The sequence below is a fragment of the Delphinus delphis genome, chromosome 10 (genome assembly GCF_949987515.2).
Source record: "Delphinus delphis chromosome 10, mDelDel1.2, whole genome shotgun sequence".
Taxonomy (NCBI): Eukaryota; Metazoa; Chordata; class Mammalia; order Artiodactyla; family Delphinidae; genus Delphinus; species Delphinus delphis.
In genome coordinates, this window is record NC_082692.2 from 31,455,250 (window position 1) to 31,479,716 (window position 24,467).

The 24,467-nt window shown below is 42.2% G+C and overlaps 1 protein-coding gene across 2 annotated transcripts; it reads right to left on the minus strand.

Annotated features, from left to right (window-relative positions):
• Positions 1–1,671: 1,671 nt before the first annotated feature.
• Positions 1,672–24,456, minus strand: SPATS1 (spermatogenesis associated serine rich 1). 2 transcript variants are annotated; one of them, XM_060021733.1, is made up of 8 exons: positions 24,421–24,456; positions 17,876–18,023; positions 13,685–13,809; positions 11,938–12,099; positions 7,431–7,551; positions 6,169–6,231; positions 2,550–2,665; positions 1,672–2,094 (listed from the first exon to the last, which is right to left on the minus strand). In XM_060021733.1, exons 2-8 carry the CDS (start codon positions 17,971–17,973, stop codon positions 2,066–2,068), a joined length of 714 nt encoding a protein of 237 aa, XP_059877716.1. In that variant the 5' UTR covers positions 17,974–18,023; positions 24,421–24,456; the 3' UTR covers positions 1,672–2,065. The 2 variants fall into 2 exon arrangements, with proteins under 2 accessions (XP_059877716.1, XP_059877715.1); XM_060021732.1 differs by lacking the exon at positions 24,421–24,456 and adding an exon at positions 18,896–18,965.
• Positions 24,457–24,467: the final 11 nt, after the last annotated feature.

Here is a 24,467-nt window from a genome sequence, read left to right on the forward strand (position 1 = left end):
AAACCTATACTTCTCCAGCATTCCTTATTTCAAGGGATAGCACAGGACTGGCGTGTATGGCTGTGCAAAGGGTTCATTGCATAAGGGAAAAGTGGGGGCTGAAATCTAGCTTGCACACTGCTCACCAGGCAATGCGTCCACGGGACTGTGTCCACCAAGAAAGCATCTTTCTCTAGGTGTATGAAGCCACCACATGGGCTAGACACTGTATGTTGCCCTGGCAACAGCACCACCATCCACCTATTGCCACTCTTCCTTCCCCCATAACTTCCTCCCACCCACATCCAAGTCATTCCAGAGTCTTGCCAATTTTATCTCCTAGGTAGCCCTCCAATCCATCTCCTTTGTCCACCTCTGCTGTAAGTTTCCAGATCGAGCAAATTAAAATCCCAGTTAAATCCCAGTTAAATTTGAATTTCAAATAAACAGCAAGTGAATTTTAGTATAATTGTGACTCATGCATTCCTTTTGTCCTCCCTTTCCTAGAGAACCCTGGTTTCTCCTCCAGCCCACACTGCGCTCAGCCAATAGAACACATTTCTAGCCAGATGATCACTCCCATGCTCACACCATCACCACTGGAAGGTGCCCTCACACCCTCTCCATACTTGGTAGAAACATACACATTTCCTCGGAAAACAAGCCATTGGGATTTTTGACTTCTTTTGATATGAGGCAGGGTCCCTCCATGTGCACCAAGAAATGATTAATTTGCATGTATTTCTTACAAAGTCCAGGTTTGGGAGCCTCAGTGTTGACTCTTCAAGTCAGTAGTGGCCGCCCCATCCCCCAGGGAGGCTCAGGCCACAACCCCTCCTGGAGTTCCCCAGTGTTGGAAGGACAGAAGGCATCTCAAATGGGCTCCCAGTCCTTCCCCAGAGTCCACTGGGAACTTGGCCAGTAGATGTGCTAAATCAGGGTCAGAGCTCCTTACTGCAAGGGATGGGGGCTGTTCAGTGCGTTTCAGGCCCAGACGGGAAGAAAAGTCACAGGGCATAAAGATGTGAGAGGGGCCAAGGCAGGGGGCAATGTGTGGCCAAACCAGCCAAGGTCAAGGCTGGTCAAGGGAGAGGGAATGAGTCCAAAGACCCCGTGGAGGCAGCAGGCCTGGTCTCATCAGGGGCTGGGCAGGACCAAGTGGTGCCCTGCACTCAGATGGGCACTCCTAAATGTCCCAGATGTCAGCCCCGCACAGCTATCAGGTTCTCAGTGAACCACAAGATTACCCTTGACCTTAGGAGATACCTACTGAAGTATATAGGTATGTAGGAGTAAAGGGTTATGATGTCTGCCACTCACTCTCAAATAATTGAGAAGGGACTTCCCTGGTGGCGCAGTGGTTAAGAATCCGCCTGCCAATGCAGGGGACACGGGTTTGAGCCCTGGTCTGGGAAGATCCCACATGCCGCAGAGCAACTAAGCCCGTGCGCCACAACTACTGAGCCTGCGCTCTAGAGCCCATGAGCCACAACTACTGCAGCCCGCGCGCCTAGAGCCCATGCTCCGCAACAAAAGAAGCCACTGCAATGAGAAGCCCGCGCACCGCAACGAGGAGTAGCCCCTGCTCGCCACAACTAGAGAAAGCCCATGCACAGCAACAAAGACCCGACGCACCCAAAAATAAATAAATATATTTATCAAAATTGATAGTAATATTGAGCAAAATAATAATATGAGAAAAAGAGAATGTGTACAACTCTAGACAAATGTTAATTGTAGACTCTAGGTGAAGACTATGTAGGTGTCTGTTTGTTGTATGATTCTCGCAACTTTTCTATCAGTTTGACAGTTTTCAAAATATAAACTTAAGGGAATTCCCTGGCAGTCCAGTGGTTAGGACTCTGCACTTTCACTGCGGAGGGCCCGGGTTCAATCCCTGGTCGGGGAACTAAGATCCCACAAGCCGTGCAGCGCCGCCAAAACAAAAAAGTTAAAAGAGGCAAAACACAGTGATTCTGCATCCAAGTCAAACATTTGATTTAGAACAGTCGCACCAACAGAAGCAATTAACAGGAAAAGGCTCTCCAGAGGACAGTCAGTGCTTGCTTCCTGGACCTGTTCCTGTTCAAGATTGTCTTGGAAAGTCCAAAGAACCTGTGGATAGAGGCACGGAGTTAAAGGCTGTGCTCCATTACAAGACTAACAGTTCTCAACCACACACGGTGACACATGGCCATGACATCTGCCCAAGGGCCATCTCAGGGAAAAGGTCACCATCCACTCTGGGAGAGGCTCTCTGCCTCTCTCGTCTCCATTGTGAAGCCTCTCAAAAGCCTGCTCTTCTGGGCTTGCCTCCAGTTTTTATGCTACTTTTTTTTTTTTTGGCGGTACATGGGCCTCTCGCTGTTGTGGCCTCTCCCGTTGCGGAGCACAGCCTCCGGACGCACACGCCCAGCGGCCACGGCTCATGGGCCCAGCCGCTCCGTGGCATGTGGGATCCCCCCGGACTGGGGCACAAACCCGTGTCCCCTGCATCGGCAGGCGGACTCTCAACCACTGCGCCACCAGGGAAGCCCCCTATGTTACTTTTTGAAGGTTCTTTGACCCACCAACAGGTAGCAAACTCTGTAGCAAGGGGACCGCTGGCTGCCAACTGTCAAGCTCTTCAACTTCTCTTATCTCATTCTTCAGCTTGTTGGCCTTCTCCTTCACCCAGAAAGGCAAGCTGTGGGAAGAAAACAATACCCTGAGTTGAGTTTGTCTGATGCAAAATTTACAAACACCTTCAGCAGACAAGGCACTACATCCTCCAAAAGTAAGAAGGCCTCCCATGCTGCAAAAAATCAAAATCAAACACCGTGTTAGTCTTCACCATTTGCCCCCGCCCCAAACCCAGATCTCTTTTGTATCCCTCTCTACCCAAGAAGTTGACCCCAGTAGCCTGCATCACCTTGACTCCTCCCTGCCCCCACCTTTGAGCTGGGCTTGGCTAATGGGAGGCACCAACAGGAGATCAGAAGGTGGAAAGACAAAGGTTGGGGTATGTCTTATTGAGCTCCCACCCTATCTCCTGAGGTACCCCAATTCTGGAGCCGCTGTATTCTCCTCTGCCGTAGGTCCTTTCAGACAGCCCTTCTCCATCTCCTGCTGCTCTATGAACCATGGGCCCTCCTCCTGCTGTTCAGATCTAGGAGTAGTAAGAGTTTCCCACTGGTGGGAGCCCCTGGGTGCTCCGCCCTCCCATGTGAGTTTCCTCAACCTGCCCACACACTGGTAAACAGTCCTTTCATTAAACTGTCTTCAGAATCCCACCTGAGTGTGTCTCTGCTTTCTGCCGGGACCTCAGCTAATACAGACACCCAGCGTCCTCCCAGGTCTGTTGAGATTTGAAAGGGCATATGCTGGGCTGCAGCGTGTGGGTTCTGAGAGGTACCAGGAAGTAAGGTTCCTGGGATGAGTCAGAGCAGGAAGACGAAGAATGTTTTCACCTTTTGGCAGCTAAAATTTTCATGTTTTTAGGGAGAAGTGCATCATGATTGAGAAAATACCCTGATAAACCTGCTGGAGTATTACCACACATAGCAATAGGTGGGAGTAATGGTTATCATTTAAAGCTGACAACCCAATAGTAGAAGCCCAAGTAAGAAAAGCAGGACGACAGACTTCCCTGGCGGTCTAGTGATTAAGACTCTGTGCGCAGTGGTTAAGAATCCGCCTGCCAATTCAGGGGACATGGGTTTGAACCCTGGTCCGGGAGGATCCCACATGCCATGGAGCATCCAAGCTCATGCGCCACAACTGCTGAGCCGGCACTCTGGAGCCCGCGAGCCACAACTACTGAAGCCTGAGCGCCTAGAGCCCATGATCCGCAACAAGAGAGGCCACCTCAATAAGAAGCCCGTGCATTGCAACGAGGAGTAGTCCCCGCTCACCGCAACTAGAGAAAAGTCCATGCACAGCAATGAAGACTCAACACAGCCAAAAATAAATAAATAAAATTAAAATTAAAAAAATAATAATAATAAAGTATAAAAAAAAAAGAGACTCTGTGCTTTTACTGCAGGGGGCACAGGTTCAATCCCTGGTCAGGGAACTAAGGATCCTGCATGCCGTGAGGCAGTGGCCAGAAAGAAAAGCAGGACGAACAGCAATATAGAAAGATATTAGCATAAAGAACCAGCAGGATAAGAACACAAGCATTCCTAAACATCAGAAGAAACAATTTTTTAACTTTTGTTGAAATAATCAAAGAAAACAGTGAAAGACTCAGGGTAAATATAATACACATAATACATATAACATAAACTATTATGATAGAATTGAAATCAAATCTGTCAAATCAATAAATGCAAATGGCCCTAATTCACCTCTTAAAGAAAAGAAATTTTCAAATTGGCTCACAAAGCAAAATCCAATTCTTTGTCTGAGAGAAAGACCTAAAACAAAGTGATTTGAAAGTCTAAGAATGGGCAAAGAAATATTAGTCAAATGCAAACAAAACAAAGTAAGAGTTGTAATCTTAATATCTGGCTAGGTATAACATAGGACAAATGCATTAAATGAGAAAAAGAAAGATATTTTTATAATGCTAATGGCTACAATTAACAATAAAGATAGGGCTTCCTTGGTGGCACAGTGTTTGGGAGTCCGCTTGCCAATGCAAGGGACACAGGTTCGAGCCCTATTCTGGGAAGATCCAACATGCCGCGGAGCAGCTAAGCCGGTGCACCACAACTAGTGAGTCTGCGCTCTCGAGCCCGTGAGCCACAACTACTGAAGCCCGCACGCCTAGAGCCCGTGCTCCGCAACAAGAAGCCTGCGCACTGCAACAAAGATTAGCCCCCGCTCTCTGCAACTAGAGAAAGCCCGCATGCATCAGCGAAGACCCAGCGCAGCCAAAAATAAATAAATAAATTTATTTTTTTTTTAAAAAAAAGAAATCTATTAAAAAAAACAATAAAGATAGAAACACACTAATATTGGGACATTATAACACAACAACTCTTGGTCCAAGTGGACAAAATGAGTGGACAAAAATGAGTAAGAAAATATAGGGACTAAACAGAATAATCAATAAGATAAATCTTCTGGGTATGTATCTAACTTCGAATCCTGATGAAATAGAATGTACTTTCAGATGCATGCGGAGAGAGTCCCAAAATCGAACGTATATTAGATCACAGGGAAAATTTTGATAAGTTCCATAAAGTAAAAATAATAAAAACAATATTTTCTGATCACAAGGTGATAAAAGTAAAAATGAATTACAAAATAAAAACCAAAAAGCTCTCTTACCTGGAAATTCAAAATCTATCTATTAAGGAATTCTTTAACCAAAAGGAAAGTACCAATGCGAACTGCAGAATTCTTCAAAAAATAAGGATAACCTGCATATCAAAATGTATAAGGTTCAGAATGGAGCTGAGCTAACATATAAGATCAGAGGAGTGATACTTCCCTCAAATACAGAAATACTCCAATAGCTTGCTCTCTACCTCTTCAAACTCTAACCGTCCTCCCTGGCTGCACTCATTTAAGCATATGCCTTTCTTTTCTTCTTTTTTTTAAAAATAAATTTATTTATTTATTTATTTATTTTTGGCTGCATTAGGTCTTCATTGCTGTGTGCGGGCTTTCTCTAATTGCGGTGAGAAGGGGCTACTCTTCATCGCAGTGTGCGGGCTTCTCATTGCGGTGGCTTCTCTTGTTGTAGAGCACGGCCTCTAGGTGCGTGGACTTCAGTAGTTGTGGTTCTCGGGCTAGAGCACAGACTCAGTAGTTGTGGCACATGGGCTTAGCTGCTCTGTGGCATGTGGGATCTTCCCGGACCAGAGCTTGAACCCGTGTCCCCTGCATGGGCAGGCGGACTCTCAACCACTGCCCCACCAGGGAAAGCCCTGTCTTTTCTAACAAAGTCTTATGTTTTGGAAAGCAGGGACCCTGACTTTTTGCTCCACATCAAACCCCTCACAGTGCACACCTAGGACTACACATGGCATCTGGTATTTGTCAATCATACCCGTTGAAGATGTGAGCAGCCCAGCTGCCAGACTCCACAGACACTTGACCTTCGAAACCAAAAACCCTCCATTCAAACTGCCTCACCCACCTGCTGGGATTCAAAAGGTCCCTATGTGTTAGGTGTCTATGAGCTCCTCCATAGGAGAAAATAAACAATTGATATTTTCATAAAGATAGGATAATATGAAACATGCTGAGAGAACTCACTTGGGAATTTGTGGAAGAGGCTCAAGTGGAATAAATGTATCAAATTTCTTTTCATAAGGCATTCTGAAAAACAGAAAAGGCAACCATAAGATTGGTGTGGTTTCTACGGCAAAGAGATCAATACATCATTGTGTTCAATAAAATGTCTTATTTTCTGGTTTTAATTGTTACGTATGGGCTTCAAAACTGTTAAGGGCCATAATTCTTATTATTTTTTTACCATTTTTAGTAAACATCATTAAAACAAACATGATTAATTTTTATTGAGGTATAGTTGATTTACAATATGTTTAAGGTGTATACATAGTGATTCACAATTTTTAAGGGTTATACTCCATTTATAGTTCTTATTAAATGTCAGTTATATTCCCTGTACTGTACAATATGTCCTTGTTGCTTATTTATTTATTTTTTGCTTATTTATTTTATACATAGTAGTTTGTACCTCTTAGTCCCCACCTCTGTCTTGCCCCTCTCCCTCCCACTAGTAACTACTAGTTTTTTCTCTATATCTGTGAGTCTGTTTCTGTTTTGTTATATTTACTAGTTTGTTTTACTTTTTAGATTCCACATATAAGTGATATCATACAGTATTTGTCTTTCTCTGTCTGACTTATTTCACTAAGCATAATACCCTCCAAGTTCATCCATGTTGTTGCAAATGGCAAAAATTTCGTTCTTTTTTACCGCCGAGTAATATTCCATTGTGTACATATACCACATCTTCTTTATCCATTCATCTGCTGATGGACACTTAGGTTGCTTCCATATCTTGGCTATTGGAAATAATGCTGCTATGAACATTGGGGTGCACGTATCTTTTCAAATTAGTGGTTTTGTTTTCTTTGGATCATGATTGATTTTTTTAAAATATTTTTAATGTACTATATCAACTGTTTTCTCTTTTAATTTAATGACCCTCCATTTCTCCTCAATGCTTAGTTGCAAGTACAAGTCAATCCAAATAGTAGTCGCTAATCAACAATCTGATTCAGTATGAAAATTGAAGTCTTCATAGTTGTTGATAATAACAGGAACAAAATTAACAACCACCTTTTTGTAGTCAAGATCCTGTGTATGATTTCAATTACACACATGTACATGTGCATACACTAAGGAACTAGGTACAGATTTTTTTAGAAATTCTCACCAAATATGTCTTGTTGAGATTCACCCCTTGTAAAATATAATTTATATGTAGTAGAAAGAAATACAATTCCTTTAAAGTTAACTAAATAACCCTAGTATTAACATACACTTACATTGAAAAATTCCCTGGCGGGAGAGTTGATCCTGCTTTGTGGAAGCCTTTACTCTGTTCTGGACACATATATGGATTATCTCCTGGAGTTACCTTTGGGATTCCATTCCTGGGATCAATAACTGTGAATGGAGTTTGAAAACAAAATCATAAAAAGGGCTGAAGATGATCCACAGATTTGCCATAAGAATTGACATGACAATGGAAACAGGATAATTTAGTGTTTTGTTATGAGGTACATATAGGTATCTTAATGTTCTGTTTGTGATTGTCTCACCTTGAAGAGATGAAAATTGTGAGCCTAAAATAAAATAAAATTAAAATTAAAAATAAATTGTAAAAAAACAGATTAAAAAAAACAAATAAAGTACGAGCCTATGTTTGAGACGTTTTTTAAAAGGTGTTGTTGGGCTTCCCTGGTGACGCAGTGGTTGAGAATCTGCCTGCCAATGCAGGGGACACGGGTTCAAGCCCTGGTCTGGGAGGATCCCACATGCCGCGGAGCAACTAGGCCCGTGAGCCACAACTACTGAGCCTGCGCGTCTGGAACCTGTGCTCCACAACAAGAGAGGCCATGAGAGTGAGAGGCCCGTGCACCATGATGAAGAGTGGCCCCCACTTGCCACAACTAGAGAAAGCCCTCGCACAGAAACGAAGACCCAACACAGCAAAAATAAATTAATTAATTAATAAAAGGTGTTGTTATGATTACCTCACCCTGGGAAAGAAGAATAGCTTAGGTTTGGATGGGATGTTTTGGTTTAAAATGAATGGTGAATCAAAAGTATCTGAAATGATTAACATGAACTCTGACTTGAAATCTTTTCATTCCTGAACATTAGTGCACTTTGAATCCCTGAATCCCTCCGGGATTAGCAGCTCTAACTGGGGCTCTGCCTCTCCGACTGGGTCTCAGGAGGAAATCAACTAATAAGGGCTCTGCTACTCCTTCTGACTCAAAGACTAGGGTAGTGTAGCAGTAGGAGGTGGCCTTCCTGGTGAAGAGGAGTCACGAAAAAGTCTACTGATGCTGAGCAAACACTGCTTCCTCAGCCCATGCTCTGACACCCAACCCAGCCGCTTCCAACGCCCCAGGAATAAGTAACTAACCACATGGAGTCAGCCTGGTACAGGATGGTCGTTTAAACCTGCACCTCTTACACCAGATGCATCTCCTAAGGGAATAATCCTGGACTGCAAGACTAACCACCTTGGGATCAGAAGCAAGGATGCATGGCTGGAAGCACAACCTCCTTCTTTGCTCACACACCCAATGAACAGGACCCTCTTTTTAATTTTTAAATGCTTGTTTTGATATTGCTCCAGTCACCTGTATTCACAAGATACAAGCCAAAGGGAGAGCTGGGGAAGATTTTTAATAAGCTGTTTCCTACCTGCCCAAATTTCTCTAGCTAACTCAGAAAAGCCATTTGCACAATTGGTGGAAGTACTTGAGTTACTGGAGTACTTGATTTTTTAATTTTCTATTTTTTACTCTTTCAAAACCCTTTTCAATAGCTAAGACTCTTCAGCTAAACTTTTTATTAGCTCTTAAGTGCAGGGAAATAACATCAACCACATCTGTACATTGAGTGCTTCCTGAGGATGAAATGCTGAGGATTCAAAGCAAGGAGAGCGGAGTGACCCTATCTTTTGAAACCCAAACCAGGTTACTGACAAGTAAAGGTCAGGTGACAACAAGAAGTGGTGAGAAGGGCTTGAACTGTGAAATCAGTCACGCCTGAGTCCAAATTCAGTTCTGCAATTTCTAGTTCTGTGCCCTTGGGCAGTTTAACTTCCCTAAGCCTTAGAATCCTCATTTATAAACTGTTTATTTCAAATGTCTACTTTGCATAGCTATCATGAGTACTGAATGAGAATAATCTGTATACATAATCAGCACTCAAGAAATGGTAGCACCCTGTTTGGGGAAAGTATCCTAGGAACTTGTTTGGAAAACCAGAGCTTTTTGAAGAATGCACTAACCATTCTGTCTCTAGACTGCTCTTCTAATCTACAGATCCTGGACTTGGGCTGCAGCATTTCCAGCATCCAGCCAACCCTTCAGACTGGTCCCCACAATCCGAATTAGCAAGAGCCAATTCCTTAGCATCTACCCAGTGGCTACTGTTTGTCCTGAATTCAGTGGTTTTTGTATATTGACAGACTCCTTGGTTTGTCTCAAGTCTGAAGTCAAGGGGAGATTCTGTCAGCAACCAAGGACCTCTCTGTTCAGTCCTGAACAGGTTTTTCCTTCAACTGCATGGCTTATCCCTATACTTGTGCTACTAAATGTATAAAGGTATAATCTAAGTTGTTTAATATATATTGTGCAATGTTTAGTATGTTGCACCCTTAAAGCTATCTATCCATTTATCTTTATTTCAAAAATCTAAACATAGGGCCAGCACATACTTCTGTTCCATATTTAATGGTGAAATTTAAACGTCAATAAATAAAAATAGTATACCCACGTAATGCTTAAAAAAAAGAAATGGGGACTTTCCTGGCAGTCCAGTGGTTAGTTAAGACTGCGTTTCCACTGCAGGGGGCTCAGGTTCGATCCCTGGTCAGGTAACTAATATCCCACATGCCACATGGCATGGCCAAAAAAAAAAAAAAAGAAATGGTAGCAGTTGTTATTATTATTTGAAATTAGGACTAGGCTAATACCACCCGCATCCCAATTTTTTTTTTTTTTTTTTTTTTTTTAGGTACGCGGGCCTCTCACTGTTGTGGCCTCTCCTATTGCAGAGCATAGGCTCCGTACGCGCAGGCTCAGCAGCCATGGCTCACGAGCCCAGCCACTCCGCGGCATGTGGGATCTTCCCGAACCGGGGCACGAACCCGTGTCCCCTGCATCGGCAGGTGGACTCTCAACCACAGCGCCACCAGGGAAGCCCCCAATTTTTTTTTTTTAATCTGGAAAATTCAAGGTTAGAGAATAGGGAATCTTATCTAGTTGGGAAGACAAGACAATAAAAACAGTAAAGGGAAGGAAGGAAGGAAGGGAGGGAGGGAGGGAGGGAGGGAGGAAAAGGAATAATAAACACAAAATTCAGGACAATGTTTACTTTCGAGTTAGGAGGGAAGTGATGGGTTAGGGTTAGGATCTGGATCATCATGATAATCTCATTTACTTTTGATACGTACTTGCAGTTGGCCCAGTTCTGGCCAGTGAGACACGAGTGGAAGGAAGTTTCCCAAGGACCATATGGGAAAACTTTTCCTTCCTTCTAAAAGGGGAAGGCAACAAGAGATTTTCCTCTTTTTCATGTCTTGAATATAAAAATGATTCTTGGAACTGCGACAGTTATCTTGTGACCATAAGGTGACAAGCATCAAGACAAGAAAATCCAACACTACAAAGAATGGTAACACACACACAAAAAGAAACAAAACGAGCCTACATCTTTGATGACATCACTGGGCAACCAGACTATATAGGTCACCTAGCTGTCGAAGCTTCTTGTTAATTACATAATAAACATCTTATGATTTAAGTCTGTGATAATTTGATTTTTCTCTTACTTGTAGCCAAGAGCATGCCTAAGCAACAGAAAGCTAAACTTAATCCCTTCTTGATTTTTCTCAGTTGTTTTCATACATAAACCAGTTAAATAAATCCTTCCTGAGAATTCCCTGGCGGTCCGGTAGTTAGGACTCTGTGCTTTCACTGCTGTGGCCCGGGGTTCAATCCCTAGCTGGGGAACTAAGATCCCACAAGCTGCGCAGTGTGGCCAAAATAAATAAATAAATAAAAATTAAAAAATAAATCCTTCCTGTTCCACCCTATGGCTGCATCTCAATTAGGAGCGGGAAGTCAGCCCTGGTCCGGGAAGATCCCACATGCCACAGAGCAATGAAGCCCGTGTGCCACAACTACTGAGCCTGAGCTCTAAAGCCTGTGAGCCACAACTACTGAGCACACGTGCCACAACTACTGAGCCCACGTGCCACAACTACTGAGCCCACGTGCTGCAACTACTGAAGCCTTGGTGCCCGGCGCTCATGCTCCGCAACAAGAGATACCACTGCAATGAGAAGCCCGCATACCACAACGAAGACCCAACGCAGCCGAAATATAAATTAACTAATTAATATTTTTAAAAAAGAATGCACTTTTAAAAAAAAGAAAATCTAAAGTACGATTTAAATGCATATGACAGGCAGCATTTAATTAAAACCTGAATTATTTTCCTCGGACTTCAGTGGAGGTTTCTATTAATAAGTATCTGAGAGAACTTATCTGATGACTTAAATGTCACATTAGCATTTTATGAAATCCAGAGAAAAACAAAAATGTAGATCAGCATATGTTGTGAGTTCTATGCCAAAAAGTGCAATCTGCCAACCATCCCCTTCACTTTCCTATCTTCCTGGCTGCACTTGGGTGACCTGGTGACCCCGCAGGGCTGCCCCCAGCCACGTGATGCTGGGCCTGCAGAATCATGACTCAGGAGTATTTTTGAACATTGCATAGTTAAGGTCCAGGAGGAAAACATTACCATATTTCTTCCTCCCAAAGCACTTGTCCATCGTCCTCTCTGATAGAGACCTCCTGTTGCCGAGGAAGACCCCGTTGAAGAAACACTGCTTTCCAACATGGTAGGTGTGGATGTTGCTGCTAAGCCTTGGGTAAAATGTCCACTCAGGACGCTGCCCATCTTCTGCAAGACATCAGAAATCCTTCCATCAGCACTGCTCCCAGCGTCACAATGTAGCTGGATGACTAAACACTGTGAACCGCCCCCCAGGCACTATCTGGCTATAATGTGTATAATTCTATCTGGCTATAATGTGTGTAACGTGTATAATTCCCTGGTTCTACATCGAGGGCAGTGTCAGACTCTGTGGAACTAGGCACAAAAGGCAAGGAAGTAGGAAGAAAGCTATCTAAGAGGGCTCTCTTTTTTTCCCTTTTTACCCTCCCCTTCAAAAATAAAGCCAGTTTTATGGTTGGAAGTGATGTATGGGTTAGGAAGCTCAGAGACAGTTTTACAACCACCTACAATCCAACCTTTCTCTAATAAGTGTGTAGGAAGAACAGAATGCCCATCAACCAGGGAAGGGCTGGAACACCCATGGCATCTTAACCGGATGATACATGGCGTTGGCAGCAAGAGTGGCACATGCATACACTACAGTGACACAGGGAAATGTGTACATACGATTATGACCAAGGAGAAAGGCTGCTGTGAGACCTTAGGCTAGTTACTGGACCTCTCAGTGTCTCTGTTTCCTCATTTGACCCTTTTCCTGTAAAACGGCTAAAGTGATTTTAAACAATAAAAGATCTCCTGACAGCTCTAGGGTTGCTTAAGAAACTCTTGTGCTCTTTGGTGGCCGAGAAGGAACACAGGCTTTGGAAGCAAGCAAGTTTGGGTTCTAATCCCATCCCTTCATTTCCTAGGTTCGTGTACTCATATGGGGGACTGAATCTCTCCAAGCCCCAGTTTCCTTCTGTGTAAAATGGGTAGGTCTGTATTAGCCACATAGGTCTACATGTTTTTTGTTTTTTGTGGGTTTTTTTGCAGTACGCGGGCCTCTCACTGTTGTGGCCTCTCCCGTTGCGGAGCACAGCCTCCGGATGCACAGGCCCAGCAGCCATGGCTCATGGGCCTAGCCACTCCGCGGCCTGTGGGATCTTCCTGGACCAGGGCACGAACCCGTGTCCCCTGCATCTGCAGGCAGACTCTCAACCACTGCGCCACCAGGGAAGCCCCGGTCTATACGTATTGACAAAGAAAGAGGTCCATGATCTATTTACTTTGAGTGAAAATAATTTGCATACTATTTTCTACTAGTGAAAATAATTTGTGTATTATTTTCTACTAGTGAAAATATGGTGGTATATTACAAGCAATAAATATATATATATACAAACATACATATATATAAACGTATACATACATATATACATTTCAAAATTCTCAAAGAATATATATCAAACTCTTCACAGCTATGGGGCAGAATGGGAAGATTATTGGAGAATATTGGGGTATGGGTTTTTATACTCTACATACTTATTAATTGTTTTAGTATTTTGCTACAGTACATTTATAGTTTTTACATAAAAGCATTTTATTTTTGCAAAACACATAAAAATAGTTGCCCAGCAGAGTTGTTGTGAGAATCAGAGGTGAAGTGTGTTGAATGCCTGGCACCTAATGGGCCTTCAGTGAATGGCACCCAACAGTATGGCAGCCTTCTGCAAAGACCCTGGGAGTGGAGGAGGACCTATGACTTACTCACTTGTCTGCAACTTAAGCAGGCTGAATTCCTGGCGATATTTATCCTTTCGGGCTTCAGGCAGTGAGGTTTCAGAGGAGTGATCAGAATGTGAGGAGGAGGATTTCAGATCCGAATCTGCAGCAGGGCTGGAAAGGAAGCAGAAGGATTAGATTCTTCAATGTGCTTAAATTGGAAGTTAGAAGCTGATCTTACGCTAGAATTCCCCTCATGTATGAGAACTTAGACTACTCCTCGATAAAAGTCCATGAGCATATAATTTATATGTTCACAATTTGAGGGGACTGAAATATATTCAAAAGGTGCATGCTTAAACAGTTTAGTGTCCAAAAGTTAAATATAGAATTATTGGGGAACTTCCCTGGTGGTCCAGTGGTTAAAAATCCACCTTCCAACGCAGACGACGTGGGTTCGATCCCTGATGAGGGAACTAAGATCCCACATGCTGTGGGGCAACTAAGCCCACATGACGCAACTAGAGAAGCGCATGCGCCGCAACAAAGAGCCCATGCGCTGCAACGAAAAAAAAGATCCTGCATGCTGCAACAAAGATCCCACATGCTGCAACTAAGACCCAATGCAGCCAAATAAATAAATATTTTTAAAAAATTATCATATAACCCAGCAATTCCACCCCTGGCATATACCCAAAAGAACTGAAAACAGACCCTCAAACAGATACTTATATCTCCATTGCACCATTGCACCATTACTCATAATAGCCAAAAGGTGGAAATAACCCAAATGTCCATTGATAGATGAATGGATAAATAAAATGTAGCATATACATGCAATGGGATATTATTCAGACATAAAAAGGAATGAAGTTCTGATATATTCTACGACATGGAAGAATCTTGAAAACATTATGCTAAGTGAAATAAGCCAAACACAAAAGGACAAATATTGTATTATTCCACTTATATGAAATATCTAGAATAGGTAAATTCATAGAGACAGAAAGTAGATTAGATTAGAGTAGAGTACCAGGAAATGGGGAGAGGGGAGAATGGAGAATCATTGCTTAATGGGCACAGAGTTTTCTGTTTGGGGTGATGAAAATGTTTTGAAAATAGTTAGTAGTGATAGTTGCACAACAGTGTGAGTATAACATAATGCCACTGAATTGTACACTTAAAGTGGATAAAGTGGCAAACGTCCTGTTACATAATTTTTACCACAATTTTTAAAAAAAATGAATGATGCGAATTCCGTGGCAGTCCAGTGGTTTGGACTCTGTGCTCTCACTGCCGAGGGCCTGGGTTCGATCTCTGGTCAGGGAACTAAGATCCCACAAGCCATGCGGTGTGGCCAAATAAATAAATATAAAAATAAAAATTAAAACATAAATAAATAAATTAAATAAAAATTAAAAATGCGTGATATACTGATACATGTTACAACATGAATGAACCTTGAAAACATTAGGCTGAATAAAAGAAGCCAGACACCAAAGACCAGATACCGGTGATTCCATTTATATGAAACACCCGGAACAGGTACATCCATAGAGATAAAATAGAGGTTAGTGGTTTCCAGGGCTGGGGGGATAGGGGACATGGGGGTGCCTGCTAAAGGGTACAGGATGCTTTTGGGGGCTGACAAAAATGTTCTAAAATTGACTGCGGTAATGATTGCACAACTCTGTGAATACACTAAAAACCACTGACTTGTACACTTTAAACCGGTAAATTATATGGTATGTGAATTATGCTTCAAATAAAACTGTTACCGAAAAAGATACGTTTTCAATTAAACCATTGACTGGAAAGAAAAAAATCAGTCAGTATAAAGAGAAGAGGCAGAAATAATCAAAAACAAACCTAGACTGAAATGGCTGTAATAACAGAGCATTATGTTTAGTGCCTAACTTCTTGGCAGTTAAAAAGGCCTACAGCAAACTATTGTGAGTGTCAACAGAAAAAGCAATCACTTCTGGTCTAAGTGGCCTTGCATTTGATAGATGGCCTTGGACAATGCTTTCAGATGTAGTTAACTGTTATCAAGTCATAGGATCTTTTTTCATAATATTACATCACCCTGATATTTGAATCGTTTCAAACCAACTTCATACTGATAGTCTTGTTTGCTCCCTACAAACATCCTGTGATATAGGTGGGGCCAATAGAATCATTTCCATTTGCAAGGGAAATGGGCCCTCAAGGCAGCTAACGATAAAACACACCCCAGACAGAGGCAGAGCTGGATCTCCAGGTTAAGTCTAGACTATGTTGCCTAAAAGTCATAAAGAACCCGAGTTCCATAACTCACAAGTCTTGTATAGCTCGATCTCTACTTTGTTTTTTTTTAATCTATTTTATTATTCACATTATTATTTTTAATTTATTTTTGGCTGCGTTGGGTCATCGTTGCTGCACACGGGCTTTCTCTAGTTGCGGCGAGCGGGGGCTACTCTTCGTTGCGGTGCGCGGGCTTCTCATTGCGGTAGCTTCTCTTGTTGCGAAGCACGGGCTCTAGGCACACCGGCTTCAGTAGTTGTGGCGCGTGGGCTCAGTAGTTGCAGCTTGCCGGCTCTAGAGCGCAGGCTCAGTAGTTGTGGCACACGGGCTTAGCTGCTCCGCGGCATGTGGGATCTTCCCGAACCAGGACTCGAACCCGTGTCTCCTGCATTGGCAGGCGGATTCTTTTTTTTTTTTTAACATCTTTATTGGAGTATAATTACTTTACAATGGTGTGTTAGTTTCTGCTTTATAACAAAGTGAATCAGTTATACATATACATATATCCCCATATCTCTTCCCTCTTGCGTCTCCCTCCCACCCTCCCTATCCCACCCCTCTAGGTGGTCACAAAGCCCCGAGCTGATCTCCCTGTGCTATGCGGGGCTGCTTTCCACTAGCTATCTATTTTACATTTGGTAGTATATATAAGTCCATGCAGGCGGGTTCTTAACTACTGCGCCACCAGGGAAGTCCTCGATCTCTAGTTTTTAATAAACATATCTACACTAATAACTTTGAACTTTTGAAGTGTGCAGATAGAGCAAAAATGCAACAACTCAGAGTCCCCCTCCCAGTTCAAAGCGTATGATAATTTTGACACTGGGGTGAAATATGTCTCTTCTAAATATTTTTTATGTATTTGTGTTTGCCAAACAAACTGTGTAGAAAAGATTGCAAGGATAAAGGAAACTTTCCGAAAGAACTTTAGAAATATCCACCTACTTTGTTTTACTCAACAAACATTTAGCTTAGTACATTTTGTGGCAGGCATTGCTCTAGACACTGGGGATCCAAACAGTCCCTGCTCTCGGGAGCTTAGGCTCAAGGGGAAGAGGACATGGACAGATAAACAGATGATTGTGGAAGAGTGAGTAAATGCAGAGTTGGAGAAAGCAGGTTTTGCAAAAAAGTAGTATAATATGATATTAATTGTGAAAAATAAATACATATTTCTATGCATAAGAAAGAAATCAATTTTTTCTCATGCATATAAAAAAATAAAATGTTAACATTGATTCCCTAAGAGATAAGATTATTGTGACTGTTATTTTTAATACTGTTTTTCATATTTTCAAAATTTCTACAACAAACTTAAATTACTTTCTTTATAACAAAAATTGTTAGAAAAAGGTTTTCAAAACATTTGACCATAAAAGAAATATAAACAAAGTACAGAATACTTTTTTTCTAAATACAGTTTTACAAATAATTTTAAGGCCAACATCCACGAGAAGAAATAAAGCATGGCCAGCCCTTTCCTCCCACTCCCCAAAAACCATCTGTGTGTTCCTTTCCCAGAGAGGTAACCACTGTCCTGACTCTGACTGTTATGGTAATCATTTCTTTGATTTTCTTTAAGATTTACCACCTGTGTATGTATGTATTCCCAAAAAATATGTAGTTTAATTTCACCTTCATAATAGCCAGTACTTGCACAGCCTGTATTGTATGCCAGGGAGTCTTCTAATCTCTTTACAGTGTATGTATTACCTCATTTAATCTTCACAACTGTGAAGTATTACCCCCATTTTGCAGATAAGAAAGCTTCACCAGGGAGGTGAAGTAATTTGCCCAAATTCACTCAGATGCCAAGTGACAGAGTAAGATTTGAACCCAGTCTGGCTCCAGAATCCATGCTCTTGCCAAATATGTCACACTACCCCTCAGACTGTTGGCCTCCTGGTCAGAATTGACCCCAGCGTTTACAGCTCTTCCCTGGACCCTTACTTACTCTGGGTGAACAGACCCTCTGCCGGGGCTGAAAGGCTCACTGACGCTTAGGCCTGTTTCAATAGAAGATGAGGGGCTGACACTTCTGCCAGAGGACATTATGTTGGCAAAGCATCCCTTAGGTTCCAGAAAATAATTGAGTTTAGTACCTGCAACACATAGATATCACCATTTGATTACATTCATGAAAATACCTCCCACTTTATCTTGTTTCCTAGATGATAAATAATTTCTTTTTAAAAAATAACATTTGTGGGAGTTCCCTGACAGTCCAGTGGTTAGGACTCACACTTTTACCACCATGGCCCAGGGTCAATCCCTGGTCAGGGAACTAAGATCCCACAGGCTGCATGGCGTAGCCAAAAAAAAAAAAGTTTGAGCATTTACTGTATACTTGAGATTGTGTTAACATCTTCACACATTATCTCATTTAATTCTCATAACAACGCACAGACAGAAGTATTACTTATCCTTCCATTTCACAGATGAGAAAACTGAGGCTCAGAATGTTGAGCAACCAAGACCACATAGAAAATAAACATGTTGGCCCAGGTTGGATCACAGCTCCTATAACACTAAAGTCTAAAAAGGCTAACTTCTGTGTTAGATTGCTTGCCCCCCGGCCACATAGTTCACCTACTCTAACTAAACTAAGTGGACGAAAGAAGGTCTGAATTGAGCTATATATCACTGTACATTGTATTGAGCATCTCAAGAAAATTCCCCAAAGGATTTATTCATAGAAAGACTAGCGAGTATAGCTGGTGATCACAATCCAAAGAACTGTCTTCAGAACTTCTACGGGTTCCCCTCCCACCGCAGTGTCATCATTCTTTTATATCACATCTTCCCCCACCAGACTGTATCTTATTCATCTTAGTAGCACTCAGAGCAGTGCTTGGCACAAATAGATACTCAATAAATGTTTGAGTGAATAAATGGCAAAGCATTATAACTCCCCAACCACCCACGATTACAAGTCCTGAAACCCAAGGACAGTCAGATAGAGAAGCACACCCACCGTCTTCACTCTGCTGTACAATGACTCCTATGCGAAAGTCAATCTGTTCTCTCATCATTTTATATAGGTGTGTGCGTTGTCCAGTCACTGAAAAAAAAATCAGATGACTGGATATTGCACTTCTTTATGCACACCTTCAGAGAGCACAGATGCTCCACAGATAAAATGTAAGCTCTCGGTTATAGGAGAATTTTAAGAAACAAGAGTCGGACTTCTCTGACTCTGGAGTACATTTTTAGACTGACTGCTGTTCCACCTACACAGTATCATGATTCACATGTATGTGGCATATGCCAGGCACCTGGGCAAATTCCCACCATCTGTCAGAGGAATTGACCCTTAGCCAATTCTTTATTCGTTTCCTATCAACGCCCTCTCAAATTCATCTATCAAGCGAATCATATTTTTTCCACCTTTGTCAAGTCCCAACCCTACCACCAAACCCTGTACTCTTAAGAGGACTTTGCCTGTGGCTCTACAAAGTTTAAAGGCCAGCTGAGCTACTTCCTCCCCTCACAATACCCCCATCCTGGGGTTTCTCAGGGTAAGGACTGTTGCATACAGAGTTAACAAAAAAAAAAGACGTGGGTGGGGCAAGGAAGATAAAAACAAAAACAAAATAACAAAAAATATAATAAGTAATTTAAAAATACAGATTCCCAAATCCCATTACAGACCCATCAAACTGGAATCTCGTGTGGTGAAGACTGGGAACCCACATTTTTAATAAGTCTCCCTCTACCTCTTAGGCTCATGCTTGGCAGTGAACTTCCTCCTCTTCAAGCCCAGTTCCATCACTGCCCTGCATTCTATCCTGTCCCTCTTCCTGACTCCCTATATGTGTCCAGTCATGAAAATCACCTTGAGGCACTTGTTCAGCATGCAGATTCCAGGGCTCTGACACAGACCTACAGGGGACAACCCGAGAATCAGTATGTTTAAGAAGCACCTCAGGGGACTTCACTGGTGGCACAGTGGATAAGACTCTGTGCTCCCAATGCAGGGGGTCCAGGTTCAATCCCTGGTCAGGGAACTAGATCCCGCATGCGTCCCGCAACTAAGAGTTCACATGCCACAACTAAGGAGCCTGCGTGGCCCAACCAAGACCCGGTGCAACCAAATAAATAAATAAATATTTAAAAAAATAAAAAGAAGCACCTCAGGTGATTCTCAGAGTCAGCCAAGTGTGGGAAGAGCTGCTCTGGAACATGGCACAGAGCCTAGAGCAGCCCTCGGTACATGAGGGCCAACTGGTTGCTTGAGGGGTGAGTAGCTGGGATGCAGGGGAGCCCAGTGGAGGGCAAAGCTGTGAAGAGAGAGCACAGGTCCGCAGCAGCCCCGGACACGGAACCACAAATGTGGTGTCAACGAATACAACACAGACCACACTCTCTGACCACAATGCAATACTATTAGAAATCCATAATAAAAAGACAGCCAAAAAACATCCATAAGCTTGGAAACTCAAACCACACCTCTAAATATTTCATATGATAGAAGAAAACATAACGGAACTCATGAGGTACTTAATGATCAATGACATATGTACAATATATCAAAACTGTGGGATTCAACTAAAGCAGTAATTAGAACCTAGAACCTTAAATGCATCAACTGTATTTTACTGAATGTAAGACACTGTAATAATATTACTATTCTATGTACCACAAAGAACAGAGGCTGCCAATTAAATTATGACACATGCTTTATCACTTAGGACTTTTACTTAATACGTATTGAAGCACCATTTCAGACTTACTTAGATATAGATTTTAATCACATATCACTCGTGTGCATATTTAAAGAAGGAAAATATAAGCAAAATCAATTGGTTAAGGGGCTTCCCTGGTGGCGCAGTGGTTGAGAGTCCACCTGCCGATGCAGGGGTCACGGGTTCGTGCCCCGGTCCGGGAAGATCCCACATGCCGCGGAGCGGCTGGGCCCGTGAGCCATGGCCGCTGAGCCTGCGCGTCCGGAGCCTGTGCTCCGCGGCGGGAGAGGCCACGGCAGTGAGAGGCCCGCGTACCACAAAATAAATAAATAAATAAATTGGTGAAGGCATTCTTAAACCTTACATTCAAAAGTCTGATTACTGAATCACTTTTCAACTCAACCCCCTAAAGGTCACATTTTCCACCTAAATTGACCTCACGCCTCCATTATTCAGTGCTCATCCAGCAAAGTTTATGACAGTTACTTCACATGGGCTACTGGGCCCACAGCACTGGTAAGACCAATCCAATTTCAGAGACACAAACTGTGAAAAATATCTATCTTACAAGTAACAGGTTATAGTGTTAAAAAACAAAGATTCCAAAATTAATGACCTAAGCTTTCAATTCAAGGAATAAGGGGGGAAAAGGCAAACACCTCAAAATGATAAGGAAAGAAATCATAAAATAAAAGCAGAAATGAATGAAATAAAGAAGATTATCAGAATTATGGCTTCATGGAAAAACTAATAATGTAGATAAAGTTCAAGAAAAAAATCTTAATACAGGTAAACAGTATAAGAAATGAAAGAGAAGCCATAATTACAAATAAAATAGAAATAACTTTACCCATAAAGAAATTGAGTACGAGAAATATCAAATAACTTGCTCAAGGTTACAGAGCAATGGAGTATAATTTATAAAATGTAGTTTAATGTTACTGACACACACCCTGACAGATAAATCAATAGAATAGCAAATGTAGATAGAATAAAATTTTATGTGATAACAGTGGCATCTTATCTCAGTGAAGAAAGGATAGATCATTCAAAAAAGATTGCTGGAACAACTAATTAATCATTTGGCATGAAAATAAAATGAAATCTCTCTTATCCCAACATAAATTCCAAATGAATTATAAATTTGAATGTAAAAATTAAAAGATATACCTGAAAAATGATAAGCGAATGTTTACATAATGTCAGAGTGGGGAAGTTATTTCTAAGAAAGATATCAAATACAGGCAAAATAAAAGAAAGGTGCATAGATTAAATACATATACATTTAAAACTTCCATAGCAAACTCTAAACTGGGAGGAAATTTATAACATACACGATAAGAAAAAGAGTTAATAATCATGACAAAGTATGAGTTTTTTAACATTTGTAAGATGAAAATAAATACCCAAGAGAAAAAAATGGGCAAAAGACATTATTAGGTAATTCATTAAACACACACACCCAAATAGCCTATGTACGTTTGGAAAAAAAAGTTCATCCTTACATTAGTAAAAGAGCTGAACTTAAAATGAGATACTATTATTCACTATCACTTTGCAAATACCCACAGCTGGCACAGCTTGGAGAAATGGCATTCTTGTACATTGCTGCTGAAAATATCTCCATCTCACTGAAGAACAAATTGGCCATTTACGTCCTCCAAAGCCTATGAGAAGTGCCCTTTTCATCCAAGGTTCTACTTCTAGAAACACATCTATGAAAAAAGGTGTGAAATGTATGTATAAGGATGCAGAAGGGACCCACACATGTAGAGAAAAAATAAGATCAAGGGCAGAGATGTCTTCTAGGTTGAGACCTGTATGTCAGTTCTGAGTTACTTATCATAGCATCTACTTATGATAGTATTTGCCCAGAGGTTTTAACAGGGGCTGCCTTTTCATAGCCCGGAAATATTTTATATTGTATATTGTATCGGCCACTAGAGGACAGGAGAGCTCATCAAAGCAGGGATTGGCTGCTAGGGATGGTATCAGAGGGAGCCCCTCACAAGATTTTGGGGTTTGTTTTTTTAATTTGAGGGGCAAAATGTAAATGTATTATGCGACCTTGAGTAGCATGCATTGAAATCACATCTACAAGTGTAGCCTATTTCTTTATTTGCTTAGAAGTTTCATGCTGGCAACACTCTAGAAAGTGGCCTATGGTTGCTGTAAGAGCAGACTTGTCTGACCGGCCAGGGCAGGAAGAGCAATGGCTCTGCTCAAATGACACATTCTCCAGAGCCAGCTGACTTCCAGGTCTTCCTAGTAGTAATTCAGCCTCAAACATGACCTAGAGACACTTAAGCATGACCTCAGGCTGCCCCTCCACATCTCCTCAGGTAGGAGAAGAGGACTGGAAATGCAAGTCTGAACCCACCCATTCTGAAACTGATGTTCCCACTGTGTAGAGTAACATTGAGTTACTTTCAGCAAGTCAATGACCTGTCGTGCCCAGCTCCCATTGCGTATCCCACCTCTCTATCTAGCACTGTAGGCTGGGGTGAGGCACTGTAACCTAAGGAACGTCCTTCTCGAAAGGGTCACCATTCATCTTGAGAATTGTTACTCAAATGCAATTAAAATCCAGTGAGTCATAAGATAGAAAATCCTAACAAGTCGCTAAAACTCTACGAAATATGAAAAGATGGTCCAACCTTAAGGACCAAGAGAAGGTTCTGATGACTAGAAAGGAATCAGAAAAGAAAAAGCAGTTTAGAAGAAAGTCTGTTTCTGGGACTTCCCTGGTGGTGCAGTGGTTAAGAATCCGCCTGCCAATGCAGGGGACACAGGTTCAAGCTCCGCTCCGGGAAGATCCCACATGCCGTGGAGCAACTAAACCTGTGTGCCATATCTACTGAAGCCCGCGTGCCTAGAGCCCGTGCTCCTCAACAAGGGAAGCCACTGCAATGAGAAGCCCGCACATCGCAACAAAGAGTAGCCCCCGCTCACGGCAACTAGAGAAAGCCCACGCGCAGCAAGGAAGACCAAACACAGCCAAAAATTAATTAATTAATTTTTTAAAAAAAGATAGAAAGTCTGTTTCTTCGGTAACAGCTGTGGAATTCACGATAATTATTTCCATTTCTTTAGGCAGGAATAACACCTTACATAACCAAGGCTCTTTCACACAATTGTCATCTCAGCAGATTTACACCATAGCGCTGTCTGGTGGGGAGAAAATAATACAGCAAGCCAAGTTAGCTTAATGTGGGTACTCTTTAACCAAACACTCAGTTTCCCATCCCTGCTTATCTGCTCAACAAACAAACTAAAGATCTAGGATGGTGGTTTTTAACCCTTTTTTGGATCACAGATTCCCCCAAGAATTAATGAAAGCAGTGGGCCCTCTCTGCTGGAAAAATGCATATATCCCCACAGTTATGCTCAGCTGGTTCATGGAGCTCCTTTCCTTCCTGAAACCCGTGGGCTCCACGTGAAGCTGAGCTCAGATGTGGTCTCCTGAGTAGACACACCTACCCGGCAGAAAAAGAAGCCATGGGTCTTTGGTTAATGTGGTCTGGAGATCTCAGACGCTGGTGCTCTTCCAGTACCCCTAACTCAGAAACCTGAAGCCCCTCCACCCACCCTTAAAACAGCAGGTCCCTCCTTTATCCCCCTGGTCAACCTGAAAACTGCAGAAAGGTCTGGAGCTTAAAGCTAGAATCCCAGAACCTTTTTCTCCTTGCTGAACTAGCCACGTTGGGCAATGAATGGCTCAAACTCCTACCGCTCTACTGGCGCCCGCTTGTAGGTGGGTAGTAAATCATACCTCCATCCTCTCCCAGCACTTACAAATTAAGAGATTACAGACCTGGAACACAGGAGACCAGAGACCAAGCTCAGATCTGATGGGGCAGA

Bases quoted from the DNA above. Each gene is read 5' to 3' on its own strand.
- SPATS1 (XM_060021732.1), bottom strand. From the start codon at position 18,953: ATGATGAGAGAACAGATTGACTTTCGCATAGGAGTCATTGTACAGCAG. The intron at 13,810-17,875 runs GTAAGTAAGGGT...CTTCCTTTCCAG, and splicing joins AGAGGGTCTGTTCACCCAGA to CCCTGCTGCAGATTCGGATC. The intron at 6,232-7,430 runs GTAAGTGTATGT...TCTGTTTTTCAG, and splicing joins CCGCCAGGGAATTTTTCAAT to AATGCCTTATGAAAAGAAAT.